Genomic DNA, 23,219 nt, shown 5'->3' on the forward strand with positions numbered 1-23,219 from the left:
CACAGAGAGAGAGAAAACAGAAGCGAGAGCGCTCTGTGTGTGTGTGTGTGTGTGTGTGTGTGTGTGTGTGTGTGCAACTTAAGTGCGTGTGTATATGTGTGTGTGTGTGTATGCAACTTAAGTGTGTGTGTGTGTGCGCGTGTGTGTGCAACTTAAGTGTGTGTGTGTGTGTGTAACTTAAGTGTGTGTGTGTGTGTGTGTGTGTGTGTGTGTGTAACTTAAGTGTGTGTGCGTGTGTGTAACTTAAGTGTGTGTGCGTGTGTGTGACTTAAGTGTGTGTGCGCGTGTGTGCAACTTAAGTGTGTGTGTGTGTGTGTGTGTGTGTGTGCAACTTAAGTGTGTGTGTGTGTGTAACTTAAGTGTGTGTGTGTGTGTGTGTGACTTAAGTGTATATGTGCGTGCGTGTGTGTGTGTGTAACTTAAGTGTGTGTGTGTGTGTGCAACTTAAGTGTGTGTGTGTGTGTGTGTGTCTCTCCCTCTCTCTCTCTCTGTGTGCATGTGTGTGTCTCTCACTCTCTGTGTGTGTGTGTGTGTGTGTCTCTCTCTCTGTGTGTGTGTGTTTCTCTCTGTGTGTGTGTGTGTGTGTGTGTGTGTGTGGGTGGGTGTAACTTAAGTCTGTGTGTGTGTAACTTAAGTGTGTGTGTGTGTGTGTGTGACTTAAGTGTGTGTGTGTGTGTGTGTGTGTGGGTGTAACTTAAGTGTGTGTGTGTGTGTGTGTTTGTATAACAGAGCAAGAGTCAAGAGTCAAAAGTCACTTTTACTGTTTAACGTTTAATCATCCAGTACGGTGTATGAAAAGTACAGTCACCACAGCACTTCTGTATGAGCGCAAACTTCTCTGAAAATTACACACATTTATGATATTTGATATTAGACAGTGCTCAACCAATCAGGCTTTTTGAACAGTTAAATATAGACAAAACAGATAAACAATCGGATGTGACAGAGAAATCTGGGGACTTACAGCTGGAGTCTGTGTGTGTTTGTTCTCCAATCGTCTCATAATGATCCACAACGAGAATAATAGTTTCCTTCTGGACTCAGCGTTTCTCTCTGTATTTCCTACTTCACATGTGTTTCTCTCTCTTTCAGTTTTTTCCTCTTATCTCTGGACCCTGGTCTGAGACGAATCACGAGTCCTCGTGTGCAGAGTTACAGTCACAAGCCTCCGCTCGACTCACATCATTAATAATAACGGTGGAAATAATTAACCACAATGCCAGCATCTGTGAGCATCTGATCATGTGTGGAAATTTCACTTATAATCAGAAAAAAAAGACATGAAGACAGTATGACATGAATAGAATGTGTCTATTATTATTATTATTATTATTAATCAATAAATGAATAAATAATAAACTAAATAAAAATGTTGTGTCTCACAAGTATAATTCATTATTATTACTATATGATTATTATTGTTGTTATTATTACGGTTTAATAATTTAAATAATAAATATGTAATTTGGGGGGTTAAATAATAACAATAATATTAATTATTATTATTATTGTTGTTGTTGTCATCATACTGGTTTGAATAATAATACTGATAATACAAATAATAATAATACATAGTACATAAATATTATTAGTTTTGTTGTTAAATTATTTACATAATAAATAAATGTCTTTATTATTGTGTAACAATTAAATTAATAATAATAAAATAATACATTATTAAATAAATATAATTATTTGTCATACAGGTTTGAATAATAATAATAATATCAATAATAGATAATAAATATTGTTGTTAAATATAATAAATAAAACTAAATCGTTTTAAAATTAAATGTATATATAATTTTCATATATAAATTATTATTATTATTATTATTATTATTAAGTCTCTTCTGATCACTAAGGCTGCATTTATTTGGTCAAAAATACAGCAAAAACAACAATATTGTGAAATATCATTTTAATTTAAAATAACTGTTTTCTATTTGAATATGTTTTAAAATGTAATTTATTCCTGTGATGCAAAGCTGAATTTTCAGCATCATTACTCCAGTGTCACATGATCTTCAGAAATCACTCTATTGCTGCTTTGTAACTGAATGAAGAGGATGTTTTGAGTAATAGATTAATTTTGCAAGCAAATCATGAGATGGAGGGCTCTAGCTGGTGTTTGTCTGCGGGACTCGAGCACAAGAGCCGCTCTGTGAAGAATCAAACTGTCTGGAGGACGGCCGCCTTAAATCTAGTTGAAACAAGAAATTCAATTGATTTGCTTCAATTTGAGTGTTTTTTTTTAAAGAAAAAACATCCGAGAGCCTTCCTCAGAGTTCAGGAGGGAATCGCAGCGCTGATAAACACTCATTCAGCCTGACGCTCTCTGTACGTCACATTGGGAGGCATTCCTGCAGATATTTACTTGAAACAGACCATCCTGCTAACATACAGATATTCATTTAAATTATATTAATTTATTTTTTTATTATTATTATTATTAGATATTCAGATACTAATTTTGTATATTATATATATAAAGTGCACTTTTTCCTTTTGGAATTTCCAGTGTGAATGCACTACCCGCACTATTTATACAAACCGTCATAGGATAGTGCATAAGTACGTGATTTGGGACGCACTGATTGCACTTTTCTTGGCCGATTCTGATTTCCGATTTTTTTTGTAAGTGTGACCAGCCTATACCGATTTTTGCCGATTCTGGTTTTCTTTCTAAAAACTATAATTGACAGCATATACAAACAATAATCTATACATTTTAATGCAAAAAAAAATATTTAGATAAAAAAAAATTATTAAACATTACGATTCCCCAATTTGGACAAAGTTACAGATGTTCTTTCACTTAAACAACTCTTAAAATAAAGTGCTCTGTGACTAGAAAATAAAAGGTAGAAATAATAATTAACAAAAAAGGAGTTGCTGTACTATTCAACAAAACAGATGTTTCTTAAATTGTCATCTTTCACATAAAATTCTTACATTGTTTCCATTATTCAGTTAGATAGAATCATAAGAAACTGTAGAGCTGTTACCATTCAAATGAAATCAGTATCAACAAACTGCAGGAAACACAGAAGCTGCATCTGAAGAAGCATCAGATGGATTTAGACTGTCTGATGAAGCTGAGGTGCCATAAATGCATTTACACTGCCAAATTTCAAATGCATAAACATTTTTATGAGATTAATGTTTTAAATATTTTTTAAACGTACAAACAAGAAATGTTGGGGAAAATGCAAATAGTTTTAAATATGAAACCAAACCAGTAGGTGGCGGCAAATTACTGTTTTAATGAGCGAGTCTTTAGTCATTAATTCAACAGATTCGTTCAAACGGCTGATTCATTCAGAAACAAGGCAAGTGACTACTGTCTTTATGAATGGGTTACTGAATCATTGACTCACTTGATTCGTTCAAAAACGTGGATTCATTCGATAACGAAACACTGCTGTGTTGCTCGGAGACACAAAACAGTTCTGCCGTGGCTTTGACTGGAACTATTTTCATCAGCGAAACTGAGCAAAAACAGTCAATATTGTGTCTAAAATGTAAGTGACTTGATTTTAACTTCTTGTTTATTGAACTACTATTGTATAAAAATTACATTACAATCGTGTTGAAACATTTTGGTCGTGCAGTGTTGCGTATCTAAATCATATATTATACATTTCTTTTCTTTTTTTTACTAGCGCAGTATGCATCTATAACTTTCTGTGTGTGCTGTTGCGCTCATTTGTTTTGATTTCTGTACGAGTCTCTTTCACGCACTCATCTGGCACGACATAAATACATTATCAGTCGCTGTAAGTGTGACGTCAAAACAGACCGGCTCGAAATCGGCAGACATATATATATATATATACATACACCTAATTTTCTTACTATAGGGAGATGAGAGGGTCTGTATTACTCACTATTGGAGAAAGCGTAACGGCTAACTCGGATCGCGTGTGCCTTAATAACCAATCACATTACAGCCGTGACGTCATTAAATCTCAGTCAGAGCTGTGCGACACTCGATCGCCGTTTACGGATCCCATAGGAATAAATGAGAAATGCCGTAAGCTGAATCCCACCTGTCACAAAAAGGCATTGACCTCTCCTATAAAACGAAATTTTTTCGTGGTAAACTCTAAAAATAGTTCAATCCAAAAGTATTGTTTAGTGTAAAACATGTTGAAGATTAGCAGATAGGCTGTCGATTCATTAAATGATGAGCTGTTTCCTCTAAAAAGTTTTATATATATATATATATATATATATATATATATATATATATATACACACACACACACACACACACACTGTATATAGACATACATACACACACACACACACAACATACAAGTCATAAATGTACATTTAAATTTACATTTAGTCATTTAGCAGACGCTTTTATCCAAAGCGACTTACAATTGGGGGATACATTATATGCACTTTTTGAAAACAGGTTAGTGAGTCTTGAATCAATCTACTCTGACCAGTTGTTTACATAACAAGGTGTAGTTATTAGGGCTGTCAGTCAATTAAAATTTTTATAAAAATTAATTACATGTGTCGATTAATTAATCTAACTAATCGCAAATTACATTTGCCTGTGAAATTACCCACAAAAGATTGTTTAAAGCTATTTTTGTGTAACATGAGAAAGTATCAAGTAGACATTACAAATAGTATCTTTAGAAAGAAATATTTTATTTAATTCAACATAAAATGTATTACACATAAACGTTTAGACTACAATGGCCTAACAAACTATGGAACATAAAAGAAGATAATTTGAGAAACATCTCAGTATTTTTTGTTCATACAATGAAAGTCCAAAACAGCTTAGTTACCAACAGTCTTCTTTTTTTAGTTTTTTTTATGAAATGATACTCTAAATAAGAAACGAAAACTGCCAGCAGGTGGTGGTAAATGTCTTTTTACGTCATTCATTAATTCGTTCAAACTGCTGATTCATTCAGGAATTAAGTAAACGGTTCAGTTTGTGAATAGGCTATTGAATCATTGGAATCGTTCAAAACGATGATTCATTCAGAAACTAAACACCGCTGGGTTGCTCACAGACGCATTACAGTTTTGCGGTGGCTTTAAAGGTAATGCTTTCTCTGCAAAATTGAGCAAAACAGACAGTATTGTGTTAACATATAACAAAATATTAACTCCTGTTACTGAACTGCTGTGATACAGCTCTCGCTGCTCATGCGGCTTCGCTTATCATACGATATAAATATATGAGACAAACTCATTTTTTTTGCTTTTTTTTGACCAAATATCTGTAAAGTTGTTTCCCTGCAATATATTTGTCAACAGTCAACTGTGTGAAATGTAAGATGACGTACAAGTATAGGGGCGTTAACTGCGTTAAAGGTGACATATCATGAAAATCTGACTTTTCCAAGTGTTAAGTGTTATAATCAGGTCCCCTCCCCAATCTACCAACCAAGGAAACGTAACATTGTTTTGGTAAGTCTTTTTCTGCAAGCGTCTGAGAAAACGAGAGCATATGATTTCGCTCCCTTGGTGACGTGGCAAAGGGATCTGATTATAATATTACCGCCCCTTAATCTGTAAGTTTCCACTCTCTGCGCCGCCATTTTGATTTTGCAAGCGCCAAAGGTGTACTAGCTCTAATGCCATGGTGAAAGTTTGAGCAAAGTGTGTTTCTGCTTCCACTCAAAAAAAGGCATTTTCAAAATTATATAATAAATGATCTGTGGGGTATTTTGAGCTCAAACTTAACAGACACATTCTGGGGAAACCAGAGACTTATATTACATATTGAAAAAGGGGGCATAATATGTATCCTTTAAAATATTTTAATCGCATTATTTTTTCAAAGCTAATTAATTAAGTTAACGCGTTAAACTGGCAGCCCTAGTAGTTACACATCAAAAAAATCACATTGTTAAGCCTGATGTCAGGTACTGCTTCTTTGTTCCATTCACTGATTTGTTCTCACACACTGATTAATAAACGATTTAGTCCAGCTGTTTGAGTGAATCGTAACGCTGCTCTGAATCCAAACCCTTAAGGCCCGTTCACACCAAGCACGATAACTATAAAGATAACGATAAAGATTATAGTTCTAAAAATCGTTCTCAATATTAAAAAATAGCCACACCACACCACAACTATAATGATAAAGGCACAGAGAAACTTTTTTTTTTTTCAGCAGATGAACAATAAAAACATTGACAGCCAATCAGAATGAATCCTGCTGTCACAAGCTCGAGAATTCTGTATCTTTCCGAGAGATATTAAGAGTTTGTTGTTTTCATTCTTTCATATGCATTTGGCTACCCACCAATAAGGAAACGGTCTGTAAAAAGCATTTGACATGTACGGGGTGAGTGGGGCACAAGCGCCGGGTTAACGGTAACACTCCAATGTTTTAAACATTTCCACACGCTAGCGGCTAGCATACATTTTTTTTTACAATTTACTATTATTTCCTTGCCATATCATCACTACATAGAGAGAAAATGTACCAAAGTTCGCTGAACATTTATTTAACCATTGCAAAAGTACATTTCCGGCTGAAGTAAATGTGTCATCTCGGTTTTAGTGTTCATTTAAAATGAGACACAGCTGTTTAGTATTTTTACAATTATTTCACAATTATTTTAATCTCCAAACTGTTTTAGATAGTTCTGCTTCGCTTCTTATGCTTTGCATAAAAAAAGTGTTGCTCCGCTCTCCCCTACACGCACACATTGTGCTGAACCCCGCGATGAGTTTAACAACACTTGCAGCACGGATTACCATTCATATACGCACCGGAGTGAGCACGTTTCAAGTTTTTATGGACATATTTCATAGACATCAGTAACGTCATTAACGTCTATAAATGAAGAAATTAAAACGGAAGTATTAGTAGTGAAATTTTTCAGTTGTACTATAAATTAAATTTTTCTTAATTAGGCTATGTAATATGTTACATTTTTAATTAAGATTAAGCTCACAGTAATGTAAATTGTTTTTTATCTCAAATATTTCGGTGGGTCTTGAAATAGATTATACTAGTCTAGGTGGGTCGCGGAATGGAAAAGTTTGGGAACCCCTGCTTTACACAACTTTCTCCAGCTCGGTCTGTCTGCATGTGTGTGTGTGTGTCTCTCGCTCTCTCTGTGTGTGTGTGTGTGTGTGTCTCTGTGTGTGTGTGTGTGTGTGTGTGTGTCTCTTTCTGTGTGTGTGTGTGTGTGTGTCTCTCTCTCTCTCTGTGTGCATGTGTGTGTGTGTCTTTTTCTCTCTCTGTGTGTGTGTGTGTGTGTCTCTCTCTCTTTCTCTCTGTTGTCATGGAAGTATCACCTAGGTGACTGTTGCTTAGAGATGAATCAGCGTTTTCAGATGCGTGTGAAATGATGGGATCAGTAGCATTTATTTACTCTACCGTCAGTAAAAACAACACAGATACGGCAGAGACACACGCTAATAAACCTGCCCTGTGAAAGATATCATACACTCCACAGCGATCAAAAACAGGTGTCTGACGACAGCAAACAGTGTCTGCGGCTCTGTTCAGAAGTTCCTCTCAGAGCAGGAAGACGTTCAAAGACGAAAGAGGAAGATGCTCGTATTTACTGCTGAGTCTGACACCAGAAATCTTCTTTTAAAAAGGAAGCAGTCTGATTATCAGTCCAGACAATCATGACATGAGGTACTGTACACCACTCAAACAAAACACAGCCTTTCCAATCAACACTTTTGGCTCCTTGTCCAAATAAAGACAAAATATTAATCTGGTGCCAATAGCCCATGTGACCACTGACATCACAGTTATAGTTACTGACATCACAGATGTACTATTTTAGTTTTTGTTAATATTTTGAATTAGATATTATTTTTATATTTTCTGTTTTCACTTTTTCTGTGACTTTTTTTGCATTATTAGATTAAATCATTTATTTTATTGTAATCTAAATGTATTACCAACTTATTTCTCTCTAAATATTTAGAAATCTTCTGACTTTTAAAAAAAATGCATGATTCATACGAACTACTCTTTTCTTTCGAAGCTCAAAAGTTTCAACGCTCATTTATCGCAAATGCATGGGGGGGGGGAATTAAAAACTAAACAAAAACTAATTTATAGTACAAAAACACTTATTGTAACTTCGTGGAAAAATGCTTTTCGCCATCCACAAAAGAAAGCCAGAGGTTTATAACTTCATGTTTTCTTGAGTGACCTCTGCCTCGAGCTGCTGGCAGTGTGCTGGTGTGATGCACGTGCGTGTGCTGGTGTGATGCACGTGCGTGTGCTGGTGTGATGCACGTGCGTGTGCTGGTGTGATGCACGTGCGTGTGCTGGTGTGATGCACAGGCGTGTGCTGGTGTGATGCACAGGCGTGTGCTGGTGTGATGCACAGGCGTGTGCTGGTGTGATGCACAGGCGTGTGCTGGTGTGATGCACATGCGTGTGCTGGTGTGATGCACATGCGTGTACTGGTGTGATGCACATGCGTGTACTGGTGTGATGCACGTGTGTACTGGTGTGATGCACGTGTGTACTGGTGTGATGCACATGTATGTGCTGGTGTTACACGCTTGTTTATCTGTATGGTGTGAAATGTTCAGACACTCATCTGCGTGACTCCGAGCTGAAGGCCTCACCATCAGTGACACGCATGTTAATGATCACAGCTCAACTCATATCTGTAACACAGACACACATATGAAGCACATCTTACCTCGACATGTGCTGCGTGCGCATCTCAGACATAAGGTCGTGTAGCTGAGCAGCTTTCAAGACATCCGCCAACCTAGAACGAGCTGCAGTAAACCCTACAGCAGCAGCACTGACAGCACACCTCCAGCATCTCGCTGCTATCCAGATAACACTGAACGCGGTTCACACAGAAGCTGAAACATGGGAATACCTCTAAAGCGACATGTAACGACGCGATGAAACGAGCCGACAGGTGCTCCTGGAGCCGCACAGATGTGAGCGTCTTACCTCCGCAATGCCTCGAAACCACCTCTGAACACACAGATCATCCCAGAAGCTCGGATAAAACCCGCAACGACATTTTCCTCTCAAGAAGCGGCTGTCTTTCTGCGCTGCCGCGGCTTGTTTTGGTCCGTTACTGTGTCGATGACGTTCACTTCCGGTGTCCCCTCCACTTCCTCCTCCAGCGGATCCGCGCGACTTCGTTTGTTTACATTAATATGACTTTACACGCAGCCGAATATGTTCATAATATATATATATATATATATATAATTTAAAATATATTAATGCTAAATTAAATGTAAAAACCCAACAATACAAATATATTAAATTAACGTATATTTATTGTGACTGATTTATAATATTATTATTATTATTATAGTAATAGTACTATATTGTGATATTGTAATATAAAAATAATAATTTAATATTAAATTACCTAAAGATTACATAATAAAATAAATGAAAAGAAAAAGGGTGGTTAATATGAACAATGAATTGTAAGGTTAAAAAAATATATATTTTTATAGAATAACATGCAAAAAGAATAATATACTTTAAAAAATAAATATAACATGTAACCTACTAGATTGGTAATATGAAAAACATACAAATTATATATTATCTTAAACAAAGTATATTAAAATAACACTAAATAAAATAAAGAAAACAAAAATATAATAAAATAAAATGAAAGCAAATCCGTATTTAATGAGGATATTGGTAAAATAATAAAACAAACCGCATAATATCAATTTGATATTAATAATATATCGTAATGTTAGGATAAATAATTGAACACACAATAATAAATACAGAATTTATAACGTAAGATAAAATTATAACTACGCAATAAAAACAGATTATATACAGATAATATAATAAGAATGATACAGTTTAAAAAAGGTAAAAATATACATACACTATACTAATTATAATAATAATAGAGAAATGAGCTTTAAAAAGCTAGTTTCAACATCAGGATTTCAAGTTCACCTAGTTCTATATTCATAGGTTAATGTTAGTCTTTGAGATATTTGTCGCTGAAAACTTACCAACAAAGGCATGAGACACAACTTTAACATAATGAAATGTCCGTTCCTGGCGTCGCTCATCGTAAAGCAATCCTGCCTTTCAGTGTCAGTTATACAAGACTGTCTGAGTCTAACTAGAACTAAAGAAACGCTTTACATGAGACGGAGGAGACACTTCCCACCGGACCAGTCGAGCCATTTCTGATCCAACTTGGCTCAAATTTATTAAGAAGCAGCTCAGAGTCAATTCAGTTCATGCTTATTTGTACAGAGCTTTTCACGTTGCAAAGCAAAATTACATTTTCTACATTATATTTCTCTACTGTCATGCATTACATACACAGTAAAGCATCATCACATATTGTTTCTAACATAAAAGATATATTCTATTTATAAATGTGTTGTAATCATCATCGATAAAAGGGTGGTTATTGGATAATTAAACATGTCTAAAAAAATTGGGTTTCTTGCTTGCTTCTGGTTTTTATATGTAGAATCTTTTATGTTTGTTCTTTATGTACTTGTGGACTTTGGTTTTTCTTTTACCATCAACCTGCAGATGAGAATTAGCCTGTATGGCCAAATCTGGCACATTTGCATGATGGCCTTGAGTGCTCGTGTTAATTAAAGGGAGACACTGCAGGCAAAAACACTGTTGCACCTGGGCTTTTTGGTTTTTCATAAAGTGTTTTTTCAGACTAGTAGAAAGAAAACATCCAAAAGACACTTTTACGTGTTTCTATTATAGCACTTTATTTATTTGTGTCAACAGATTTCAATTACAATACATATTTTTAAAGGCCATTTTCTCCAAATGAGTTTTTCCTCTTACACTGAGCCATAAATCTCCACTTCAGTAGCACTTACTTACAATTTTACAGAGGGATTTGTTCATATAGAATTTGCTTGATTATATACAACATATTATTCCCCCCAAAATTGTGAAAATATATTGTTTTCTGTCTGTTCTAAGTGTTTTCTGAGTGACAAAAATCAGATGCCCAAAATTCCCTCTGTAAAAACTCTAATATGTCAAAAAAATTTAACTGAGTTCATCCAGTGTTTAGATTTTTGTACTAGAAATGTATGCAAATTAGCGCATTTCATCAAAGGGGTCATATGATGCGATTTCAATTTTTCCTTTCTCTTTGGAGTGTTACAAGCTCTTGGTGCATAAAGAAGATCTGTAAAGTTACAAAGACTAAAGTCTCAAATCCAAAGAGATATTCTTTATAAAAGTTAAGAGTCTGCCACACCTACCTAAAACGCCTCGTTCTAAACGTCGTTCTCAACCCCGCCGCCTCTGCTCACTCTAGCCCGGCCTCAGCTCACGCTAGGCGGCCATGTTTTTCGTTGTGAAAGCGAAACTACTTTGTTTGGTCTTCCAAAAGAGGACACGACTAGAAATCAGTGGTTAAGTTGTATTTACAACACTGTTCCAGAACAGTTCAACCCAAATATTCAGATGTGTGCAGCACATTTTATTGCATATTTAAACATAATATTTTTAGAAAACTTCTGATTCTGTTTTCATGATTCGATTTTCTCACAATTTTTTTTTTAACAAAATGAGATTGAAGACATTCAGTGAATAAGAAGGTGTCCTTTCATTATTGAAGCTATTGCTGCACGTTTCTTTGTGAAATATAAATATAACTAAACTAAATTGAAATTTTAAAACAAACCCCAAATCAAAGAAATAAGTTACACAAATAAAAAAAATCTCTTTGTATAAACAAACTAAGGCTTTGTGCTCTCTCCATTTAATATGAGAGGCAACCACTGCTTTTTAATCATCATCCAAACAAAGATGCAGTATGGTGTTTCCTGGGTTACCGCCGTAAACAAAGCAGCGCTGCGCTCATGAACAGCAACGATACGGTGTTTCCTGGGTTACCGCCGTAAACAAAGCAGCGCTGCGCTCATGAACAGCAACGATACGGTGTTTCCTGGGTTACCGCCGTAAACAAAGCAGCGCTGCGCTCATGAACAGCAACGATACGGTGTTTCCTGGGAGTAAACCGGAGTAACCGGAGACGTTCCCTCTCGAGCTTTCATGAGACATCACGTAGACATTTCTCCGTTATGGGAACGACATTCAATCCCGCCGTTAGACTAGCAGTCGCAGACGCTGCCACCGAAATGGCATCATCCTCCTCTTCAGCGCCCTCCATGGCACCGAAGGACACCACATCTTCAGCGATGGGGGAGGGGCGGAGAACAGCGGTCATGGAGCGCACTGGAATGGGACCTGCAGCAGAGGGGTGGGGAGCCCGTGGGCACTAAGCCGGCGCGTGCTTGTCACCTGATCCTGACAGATCCACATCAGAAGCTCGCAGCACTTCCCTCTTTGGCTCGAAAGAGGCTGCAGAGGAAGAGCGCGACAGGGCTAGTTGGGCGAGTTCATCGCTTGGATGATGGCCACACAGAGCTTGAGAGTCCGGAAGCTCATATTTCCGCAGTGGGGGCAGTCCGACCCCCTAAGATGCATGGGCATGGGCGCGACCCAGGCAGAAGATGCACGACTTGTGGCCATCAGAGTTTGATTGGCTCTGCGCAGGAGAGGCAATCGCGAGTCATCCTTGTTTCCGAAGCTCACCGGAACACAGCAGGGGAAGAGAAGGTGTGTCCGCTGCAGCGTGTAGATCACGGTGAGTAGTCTTGATGACAGGCTTCTTGCTTCTAGTAGAAGGTTGGCTGAAGAAAAAGATTCTGAATAGATGACGGGCAAGCACTGCTTTATATAGAGTGGGAGCCCCTCATATTTCGCGCGCTTGAACGCCATTGGCCAGTTTCACTGGCGTGATTCAATAAGGCTTCAGTAGTATTTGGAGGAAAGGGTAATTCCCCCATAGCAATGTAGAGTGACCGAATCGAAAGGGAACACGTTCTACTGTCTCTACCTGCCCACAGAAATCACATGTCCCTGTGTTATGTTTACCTCTCTTGAACAGTGTTTGGACAGTACTTTGGACCTAAGTAATAATTCTTATATTTACGTACCTTGCATTTTCATTAAATTGTTTATCACCAGTATCAGTATCATTATATATTTACCAGCATTATTACTCAGGTTTAAAAATGTCAGCAGAGACAGCGCTGTCACGTGTTACCTGTTACTTTTCTCAGCGCAGGGCAGGAGGGACCAATCAAAGGAGAGTCGTTGTGATCACAAAAAAATAGCCATTTATTTATATATTTACTTTAAATCTAGATTTCCATATATTTCTGATATAGCTGAATAATTAAAAAAGATTATGATTGTTATCATATACATATAAATGTCTTCAGTAAGACTGAAACGCCTTTGATTTGAATGTGGGATTCGGCTTTCTGAGACGCCAAGGGCCTCTTGTGGATGAACTACCCTTCGTAAGAAACAATGATCAGAAACGTGTAAGATATCTCGCTGGTGATCAGGGCCGGAGTGGGACTCATTTTCAGCCCTGGAGATTCATGCCATAGACCGGCCCACTTATTGTAAAAATTTTTTACTGGCCTACAGTGCCACCTTTGTGCTTTCTATTATCCATTTTTCATCTATTATTTTTTGCTTGTATATCTCCAACAACTGACGGTTTTTGTTTTTGTTTTTTTAGCAAGGTGCCGGTCAGGGGAGTCAAAAGATAATTACATCATCATTAGGGTTGCCAATTAACTTCAGAATTAACTTCAGGACAATTGTGATTCTTTAGCTTTTATTCTTTAAGAAAATAGTGTTTATTATTGTATTCTTGTAGAAAATAAGTGTTTGTTCTTTAAGAGAATAAGGGACGCTCCAAATATTTGTACTGTACCATAAAGTATGTCTGCCTGCAGTCAAATAGTTCTCAGAAATAATGACAATTGTTTTGCTTAAACTATGCACAATTATTCTAAAAATAATTTTACTGTCATACAAAAAATGTCATCGGCCTGAGTAAATTGTACCAATATAGAATTGTGACTTCACAAGTGTAGTAAGTTAGGAGGTGAAAATACTGTGAAATTACAAATGGCATGAAATCTGAAAGCGTAACATGAAACTTCAGTCAATAAAGCATTTTAAACAATGGCATTTAAAGTTTTGAACTAAAAAATCATTGCAACCATGTGACCCTGGAGCACAGGAAAATAAGGGACAATTGTGATTCTTTAGCTTTTATTCTTTAAGAAAATAGTGTTTATTATTGTATTCTTGTAGAAAATAAGTGTTTGTTCTTTAAGAGAATAAGGGACGCTCCAAATTATGTATGTCTGCCTGCAGTCAAATAGTTCTCAGAAATAATGACAATTGTTTTGCTTAAACTATGCACAATTATTCTAAAAATAATTTTACTGTCATACAAAAAATGTCATCGGCCTGAGTAAATTGTACCAATATAGAATTGTGACTTCACAAGTGTAGTAAGTTAGGAGGTGAAAATACTGTGAAATTACAAATGGCATGAAATCTGAAAGCGTAACATGAAACTTCAGTCAATAAAGCATTTTAAACAATGGCATTTAAAGTTTTGAACTAAAAAATCATTGCAACCATGTGACCCTGGAGCACAAAAGCAGTGTTAAGTCGCTGGGGGATATTTGTAGCAATAGCCAACAATACATTGTATGCTTCAAAATTATAGATTTTTCTTTTATGCCAAAAATCATTAGGATATTAAGTAAAGATCATGTTCCATGAGGATATTTTGTATATCTTCTACTGTAAATATATTAAAACTTAATGTTTGATTAGTAATATGCATTGCTAAGAACTTCATTTGGACAACTTTAAAGATGATTCTCTCAATATTTAGATTTTGTTTTCAATGGAAAGCTATTTATTGATGATGTATAAATCTCAATTTTGACAAATTGGTCCAGGGTCACATTTGAATGAATGAAAATGCATATTTTTCAATTAAAGAAAACTTAGAGAGTGTGGGCTGCTTCTGGTGCTTGGATGTGTAGCCTACTTCAATAATGAGGTCCAAGAATACTAGAAGTTAAATTCTTTTTTATATGTATTTCTCTCGCTCTCTCTCTCTCTAACTGCATTGCAATGAAAGACGTCTTCCTCAGGTAGATTGAATGTTGGGCTCGTGCTCAATAAGTTGTTTGCATTCGCCCAAACTGAATCAAAACGAAGAGGATTCCGCTTGGTCTTAAAGCCTTCCCGAAACGGCTACCTCACAAATAAAACAATGACTTGCGCAAAAATGATGATTAATTATCAATTGAGAATTTGTTATTGCTATGGGCAGGTGAAAATAATAATATGGGCTGCGAGAAAATTATAAATAAAAAGAGCGGGGCTGCTATGACTGCAGGCAGTCTAGGGACATCTATCTATTATAGATCAGTGGACAGCATCCATATTTCAACCCCAAGTGGCATGACAACACTGCGGCCCTCGCGGCCTAAAAAACGAAAAGAATCCTCCCGGTGCTCCCGATTAGCCAATCCGGTCCTACTGGTGAATAAGGGTATTTTATGTGTGGTTTAAAAAATTCGTACAGCCAGAGCGGTAATTTCAGTCAGGAGTGTCGCGGTCAGCCCCTCATGTGACCATAGGGGTCCTGACTGCGATGTTGTGTGCAGTTCATCATGGCGGCGAACAGCAGCAACAGCACGAGCGGTAAAAGCGGCGGAAAGCAGCCCGCTCCGTCTGCTGAGCAGGTAACGACGCGTCGGGGTTATTACAGTAACGCATGAACGCGTCGTCTGCGCCGCGAGCGAGTAACGCGTCTGCTGTAAGCAACCAAGCCGCGAGCGCCGACGCCCCTCACTGCATGCTGCTGTGTTCAGTGGAGTCGCTACGGATTGAGCCGCGCGCGAGCTGGTTTATAGTTGCCAATGCAAACTTCAGATCAGATGCATGAGCGATAACAGATACTGTCTTTTTTATAAATCTGGGTATTTCAGGTTAGGTTGAATGTCTCCTGCCATTAAACTAGCACATGCCCTCCTGTCTCTTTAAGGAAAGTGCATCATCTGTCACAAGTCTAGTCGTTTAGAGGCATTCCTGATGACTTAATATTCACAAATGAGTTTTTTTCTTGATCTAACATAGATTTTACGTGTTTAACATGTAACGTTATCCTGCAATAAACTCTTTAACGTCAATCCTCTGCAATGTGTGATGGCGTTAGGTTTCATAACGTGCGAAATATTGTTTTATATTTGGTGATAAACTTGCATTTAAAACACATCTCTTTACATTCCCACACACACACTTTTTAAATTTGTATTTAAATATATTTAAATATACATGTATAATGTGAACTATTATGAAATCTTAATGTTGTATCACATATATTTATTTAAATATATATTTATATTTAATAATTTGATTACATTGTAACTTTAATTATTTAATAAATATAAATATTTATTACACGAAAGTCCAAATGTTAAAATAATAATGTTGAAATAATGTGGAAAATGTACATTTCAGTGCTCTTAAAATTTAGGAAACTAAATACTTAACGAGAGACCATAAACATGTTCAAAACAATTATAATTACCTCATAAAAATAATTTTAGCAAGTCATCAAGGGGACAGAATCGTTTTTCTAAATGCACCTGTATATTTGAACCTAATGATCTTTTATTATATTTTACAATTTACTACCTTATTAATATGCATGTGTTATTAATCTGCGTGCTTGTTTGGATCAGGTGGTGGCTACTTTCCCTCATATGACCCCTTTAATATCTTGTGTACTAGTGAAAAGCTGCGTGTTTGTAAGAAACACAGCCATCACATTTTAACTTAAAACTGTCACTTCTGGTCGAATGAGTCCATAATAACGCTTCCTCCAGTGAAAAAGTGGACTGGTTTTTACTTGTAAACAATGCTTGATCTGTGCGTACTTATAAAATCTGGAGAGTTCCGGTCCTTGATTCTGATTGGCTGAGCCACGTTCAAAGCTGTTGTAAATCACTCTACAAACACACACCTTTGTTTACTTCTGTGCTGTTCTGCAACCACTTTGTTGGAACCACATTGTTTGGTGGAAGAATACTGTTTTTATTAACATCATTACACTTTTATTCTGTGAAACCTTACTACGTATATGGAATAACCGTTTTATAAAAGCAATAATCCCTATGAAGCCATGGTTTACAGTGGATTTATAACAGCTAAAGGGGTTTTAGGCACTACGTGAACAACGCCCCTTAGTGTTTAATTTAAATTAATTTATAACAGCTAAGGGGGTTAACTGCGCTTCGCGTCGTGCCTAACAACGCCCCTCAGCTGTTATAAATTCACTGTAAACCACGGCTTCACGGGGATTATTGCTTTATTCTCTCCTGATTCAGACTTTTTCACAGGAGAATCAATATTAAGGATTTTGGACTTGTATTCTAGTCGAACGCAACACTTTGATGTTAAAACATGTCTCAATGATGGATTTGTTTCTTACAAACACTTCACAAGATGTTAATTGATGGACTGGTTGTCTGAAAGACAGTGTAAACTTCCTCTTCGCAGCCTCGTCATTGAGACGCTAAAGGAAGTCGATCCGTCGCGGAAGTGCTTTCGTTTGGTGGGCGGCGTGCTCGTGGAGAGGACGGTCAAAGAAGTCCTGCCTGCGTTAGAAAACAATAAAGAACAGGTACGACTCTGCTGCGGGACTCGCACACCTTTGCTCGTCATAAACGATGCATTATTAACGCTTCTCTCCTTCCGATCAGATCACGAAGATCGTGGAGTCGCTTAACACACAGATGCAGGCGAAAGGGCGGGAGCTGACGGAGTACCGCGAGCGCTACAACATCCGATTAGTCGGAGAGGACGACAAACAGAGCAAAGCGGACGCCAGTCCAGCCAAAGAGAGCGAAGGAGGAGGCTCGAAAGGAGGCGCCGGCGTGCTCGTCTCCTAGTGGATTTGTCTTTAAACGCTGGTTGGCGGAGAGACTGAGTTGGCATGTTTCTATTTAGTCGTACAGATGCCAGTCATAAAGCACGAAAGAGAGTGAAAGTCATGCACGTTTTGTACGTTCATAACATTAAAACACAACGGCACATTTGCAGCCGAATGCATCGGCTAAATTGTTTGCCATTATTTGCTTTTCAGTCCAGTTTAGTCAACAAGCGTGTCGTTTCATGTTTAAACGGACTGCATAAATTCTCTATATTCAAAATGGTTTTGAGACTTGACTTTGGCTTTCCTCCAGCTTTGGGAAGACGTGATATTTAGTCATATTTGGTGCGGAGTGAAACGAGCGACTTGTCTCGTACCCTGGACCTCTGACTGTTGACCGCAGCTCGGCTCCATCGTTTATCATGTCACGACTGTTATGTTTGTTTTGTTTTTGTGATTGTTTCGGTTATTGAATTAAAAATACAAAAGTCAGCAAGATCTGTTCACAGCGTTGCGTGTTTCGTTTGTCAATACATTCACACACTTGTTGGAGCAAAAAAGCTAATTTAGTTAATAATTTAGAGTATAAAATAAAGTGAAAATTAAAGTACAATTATATTATATTCGTCTTCATGTTTTATAGATTTTCAAAATAACATAGAAATAATTTTGCTATTATTATTCAAACTGACCGGGCTTCTAAAAATGACTGAACATAATGTGGACCAAAAGAGGTTCGAGTCCAATTTAAAGTTAAGTCAGTGCAAAGACTTATGTGTGTTTGAGATTAAATGTTTACATCACAGTTCAAATTCTGATTCAATGTCATTTTTTAACTAAATTATGCAGCCCTATACTGTAAATGATTTCTCTGTGTTTTGTGTGACAATAATTGTACAACTCTTGTTGTTTTTATGGAATATTTTACAATATATACCATGATACCGAACAATTACCACATGCATATACCATGGTATGTGGTGACACTGCTTAGCTGTATGCAAGTTTGTTTTTGTTTTGTTTTTAATTATAAGTTTCAAAATCTTTCTGATGATACTCTCAAATAAGTCAAACCGCTTCAGCATCTTTCTCACACACCCCCAAACCTCTATTCTGGGGTTTACTAATGTAAGTTTAGGTTTACGAATATATAGGTAAATATCACATTCATAAACGGTGCTCAAAAAATACATTTTTTAAATAGTTTAAGGCATATCATTATCGATAGACCTATTGATATCGATAGCATTGGAGACATAAGGAACTTTAATCCATCTTAAGGTCTTTTCAGAATTAGTGTTGAAGATTTGATTTGAATACCCTTATGTATCGGCCTATAGTTTTTTATTTTTATTTTGTGTTATTTATTTTTATATTTTATTATCAATGGTTATTGTTATTGTTTGTATCTATTAGTTATGTGAGTTTTTTTGTTTGTTTTTTAAATGCAAGTTTGGTGAGCAAACAAGCAAAAAGGCACGTGCACAGCTATCTACTGTAATTGCGTCGAGTTTTACTGTAGTTTTACTGTTTACACTCGCTTAACTGTAGGGGGCTCCAAAGTCTCACAAATGCCGTCTCGAGATCAGCGTTGTATATATTATGTTTAAAATATTTTAATTATATTACCCTGTATTTTTTATTATTTAAGCCTAAAGATTACTATGGCAGCATGTGCAAAAACATCACTGCACTTTATGATTAGCTGAGCACATGTAATAATTAATGCGCGTAATACACCAAAACTGCAGGACTTCCGGTCTGTCATTGATAAAGTCTAAATTAAAATAAATTTCCGACGAGGATGGGATTCGAACCCACGCGTGCAGAGCACAATGGATTAGCAGTCCATCGCCTTAACCACTCGGCCACCTCGTCTGATACATACATGTGCATGTACATGATCTTTTTCATTCTACAGCTACACATTTAGGTCATAACACATCTACGTTTTGATGTCTAGTAAGTGTGTACTAGTGTCTCTTCTGGCTGTTACAAACAGGAAGTGTTTATGGAGTCGAAACAGTCACATACAGGTACGCCAGAGCACAAGTAGCGAGCCGAGCCCGTTTCACAGTGTTTACGGTAACGTTACCCGGAACAGTATACTAACATGCGCAGTGTGCTAGAGCGCGTTTCTCTTATGCTGCTCACTGGCGTCTTTTCAATGCATGCATCCAAACATGCAAGTCAATTCCCGTTTAACCTGACCTGCACTACCTCTGGCTGCAATGCAAATCAGTGCAAAGTCGGCTGCTGCATGCATGAGGGCTGCATAGCTGGCTAACCCTTGCTGATCTGTGTGAGCACTCTTTATTTCATTAGCATTAACCAAAAGGTGCTAGTAATTGTAATGCATTTCTCTAAAAAATGCTCCGTGTTTAAGGTGGTGCTCAGTGCCCTTCTCATCGTTGCACTGTTGCAGCTTCTATATCTGTCTTTCCTCTCAAAGTTGCACGGCAAACAGCAGCGCTACAAGTATTCTGAGCTCTTCGGCTCCAAAAAGACCGCAAACCAAGGAGAGAAGAACCCCAGACGGGAACATCTCAGGTACTCTTTATCTACAGGCGGGATCTTCGATGGGAGTGGACAGTACCGCGTCTATAAGAGCCTAATCAAAAGCGACTTCTCGACCAATCAGAAGCCAGGAGCGGATCCCAGATCGCACCACCTGGCTTTGGCCACGCATACCACCATCAACAACCTTCACCATTTGAGCTCTTTGTTGGAGCGCTGGCAGAATCCGCTATCCGTTGTGATATTCGCCAACGGCCAAGATGTCAAGTTCGCCACGGCGTTCGTTTACGCCCTCAGCCTGTTTTGCCCGCAGGTTCAAGCGTTGGTGGACTTCCATCTGGTTTGCCACTCGGGTGAAATGGCGAGTTTCCCAGACCAGGATCGAGAGCATTTCGCTGGTCTGGAGGACATGGGCTGCTCCGGCGTTTTCGCCAAGCTCGAATCGTACAGAGACAAGTATAAAAACTACGCGATTGGGAACAATGTCTCGTACCCCAATAACCTTCTTCGCAACGTGGCCCGCAGTGGCACAGACGCCGCTTACATCCTGGTCATCGATATCGACATGATACCCAGCGCCAATCTGCACCACCAATTCGTGGCAATGCTAATGAGGCGCGAACCGGCTGCGGACGAAGTCCTCGTGCTTCCCGCGTTCGAGATCAGACACACTCGTAAGATGCCTGCGACGAAGGCGGAGCTGGTGCAGCTCTATCAGGTGGGAGAGGTGCGGCCGTTTTACGACGAGCTTTGCCCTCGCTGTCAGGCTCCTACGAATTACTCGCAGTGGGTCAATCTGGCCAGCAGGGGCTCCGGGCTGCTGGAGGTGGCGTACACTATAAACTGGGCCGATCCGTGGGAGCCTTTCTACATCGGCGCTCGAACGGTTCCTCTCTACGACGAGAACTTCAGGCAGTACGGCTTCAACCGCATCAGTCAGGTGAGGGATGGAGCAGTGGACTCCTGCAGGAAGTGTATACGCGACCAATCAATTCGCCAAATGCAAAATAAATCCTGTTTTTTACACACACACACTTACGGTTCATTTCCACTGCAGCGTCAAATCTGCGCTCAGTGCCGCTGGCAACGCTACGACACCACTGCTTTGGGGCGTATCAAATTCAGGGCAGAGCACGCCTCTGAAAAACACCCTGTTTACGTTTCATCTTCTTCCTTTCACAGCGATTGGTTGTCGCTCGACATTTGCATAAAGTCGAGGAATGCCCAATCTTTTTGACGCTCTCAGCCGCTGTCAATCCCATAATACACCGAGCGAGCGTTTAAGCTCAACTTCTATAGGAATGAATTGAAAACGCTCGCTATGTGCCAGTGGAAACGCACCGTAAAGAAAAATTGTAGGTGCGTAAAGCCAAGGGAGCACTTGAAAACGAACAAGAAGGTAGCAGGCCGCACACTGAGTCCAATACAGACTGAAAAATCTAGCAAAACATTTTTTATTTTATAAATTGCATCGTGCAAAAAGTCAAATTCAAATTCAGTTGGACTCCGTGTGCGACTAGCTACCTTCTTGTTCGCACACACACACAATTAATGTTTCTCAAAAAGTATATACAAATTTGGATATAGATTTATCGGCCAACATATCGGTTATCGGCTTTCAAAAATAAAGAATTATCGGTTATCGTATCAGCCAAAATTTTCATATCGGTGCATCCCTAATTTAGTCATTTAGAAGATGCATGCAATACAGGACATTAGAAGCAATTAAAACCAAAAAAAGAGCAATTGATATATAATCATATATATTATAATGCATAATAAAATAATATATATAAAATATTCAGATTTTTCACTTTTTACTGCATGCACACACACATGTATGTGTGTATGTATATTAGGCTATATTGTGATATTTAGAGTATCAAATTATATAACTATAATATATTATGTTTTAATATTGTATATATTTGTAATAGCTTTTACAATAATTAATATAATACCCTAAACATATTATATGATGTTTCCAGAATGCCATATATGTATAAAATTTATATAATAAAATGATTAATATTAATTATCGTTGCAGTTTGTATGTTTTAACCCCCAAAATGTATATGTATGCTGTGAAAATGACACAAAAAAGTTATTACATTTTTAAATTAAGTATTTATTACATTAATAAATGTTAAATTTTTTGTAAATTCATATATATACTCACACACATATATATATATATATATATATTGCAATAAAACAAATTCATATTTTGTATAATGTGAATAGAAAGTGGACTGAGTTCCGGTGTGAACTGAGAAGCCTCTCGTGGTGTAAAATATGAATATTTCTGTTATTCATTAATTTGCTCCGTTACCTGCTGACTGATTTCTCTCTTCTCTTCAGGCCTGTGAGCTTCACATCGCAGGTTACCGCTTCTCTGTGCTGAGCAATGCGTTTGTGGTGCACAGAGGGTTTAAGGTCCAGGGAGAGTTTCACAGCAGAAAGGACGAGGAGAACCGCAAGAACCGCATCCTCTTCCGCAGCTTCAAGGAGAGCCTGAAGGCCAAGTATCCCAACTCGCCTCGCCGCTGCTGAGAAAACAGACGGTGGTGAGAGAGATCACGTCTAATCCTGACTTCATGTGAGAATCATAGATGCACAAAACTGAAGCCAAGAACCTGTTTGTATCTGCACTCATTTCAAACATCAAAAACTACAGTCAACGGAGATGCTCTTCTTGAATGCTCATCATTTTATCAATAAGCTGAAGACACGAGAGAAACTAAATAAAGATGGTCCTTTTTGTTTTCATTACACTTGTGACTACTTTGAAATTTGAGAGCAAGGTAAAAATGTCTTCAAAGTTAACTTATTTATTTATTTGATTTTGATGCTGTTTTTCATCATTTACTTTTCTGAGGTTTTCAATGTATTTTTTTAATTGAAATC

The 23,219-nt window shown here is 37.7% G+C and overlaps 3 protein-coding genes and 1 non-coding gene across 4 annotated transcripts in view; 2 read left to right on the forward strand and 2 right to left on the reverse strand.

The window, feature by feature from the left end:
• The window catches only part of LOC107553515 (H(+)/Cl(-) exchange transporter 3-like), a 66,949-nt gene extending 57,837 nt beyond the window's left edge, over nucleotides 1-9,112 (reverse strand). The window contains exon 1 of the mRNA XM_016235777.1: nucleotides 8,936-9,112. The gene's annotated coding sequence lies outside the window, so the exon portion shown is untranslated. The remainder of the gene's footprint in view (nucleotides 1-8,935) is intronic.
• A 6,326-nt stretch (nucleotides 9,113-15,438) lies between these two features.
• LOC107553516 (prefoldin subunit 2-like) lies at nucleotides 15,439-18,286 on the forward strand. The gene is made up of 4 exons (XM_016235779.1): nucleotides 15,439-15,603; nucleotides 16,606-16,647; nucleotides 17,403-17,546; nucleotides 17,626-18,286. Exons 1-4 carry the CDS (start codon nucleotides 15,532-15,534, stop codon nucleotides 17,812-17,814), a joined length of 447 nt encoding a protein of 148 aa, XP_016091265.1. The 5' UTR covers nucleotides 15,439-15,531; the 3' UTR covers nucleotides 17,815-18,286.
• A 1,305-nt stretch (nucleotides 18,287-19,591) lies between these two features.
• Nucleotides 19,592-19,673, reverse strand: trnas-gcu (transfer RNA serine (anticodon GCU)). The gene has a single exon. It is a non-coding gene; the product is annotated as a tRNA-Ser (tRNA).
• Nucleotides 19,674-19,941: 268 nt separating this feature from the next.
• Nucleotides 19,942-23,103, forward strand: LOC107553543 (beta-1,4-glucuronyltransferase 1). Its single transcript, XM_016235810.1, has 2 exons — nucleotides 19,942-21,252; nucleotides 22,674-23,103. Exons 1-2 carry the CDS (start codon nucleotides 20,149-20,151, stop codon nucleotides 22,863-22,865), a joined length of 1,296 nt encoding a protein of 431 aa, XP_016091296.1. The 5' UTR covers nucleotides 19,942-20,148; the 3' UTR covers nucleotides 22,866-23,103.
• Nucleotides 23,104-23,219: the final 116 nt, after the last annotated feature.

Source organism: Sinocyclocheilus grahami, unplaced genomic scaffold (genome assembly GCF_001515645.1).
Source record: "Sinocyclocheilus grahami isolate Dianchi unplaced genomic scaffold, SAMN03320097.WGS_v1.1 scaffold474.1, whole genome shotgun sequence".
Classification (NCBI taxonomy): Eukaryota; Metazoa; Chordata; class Actinopteri; order Cypriniformes; family Cyprinidae; genus Sinocyclocheilus; species Sinocyclocheilus grahami.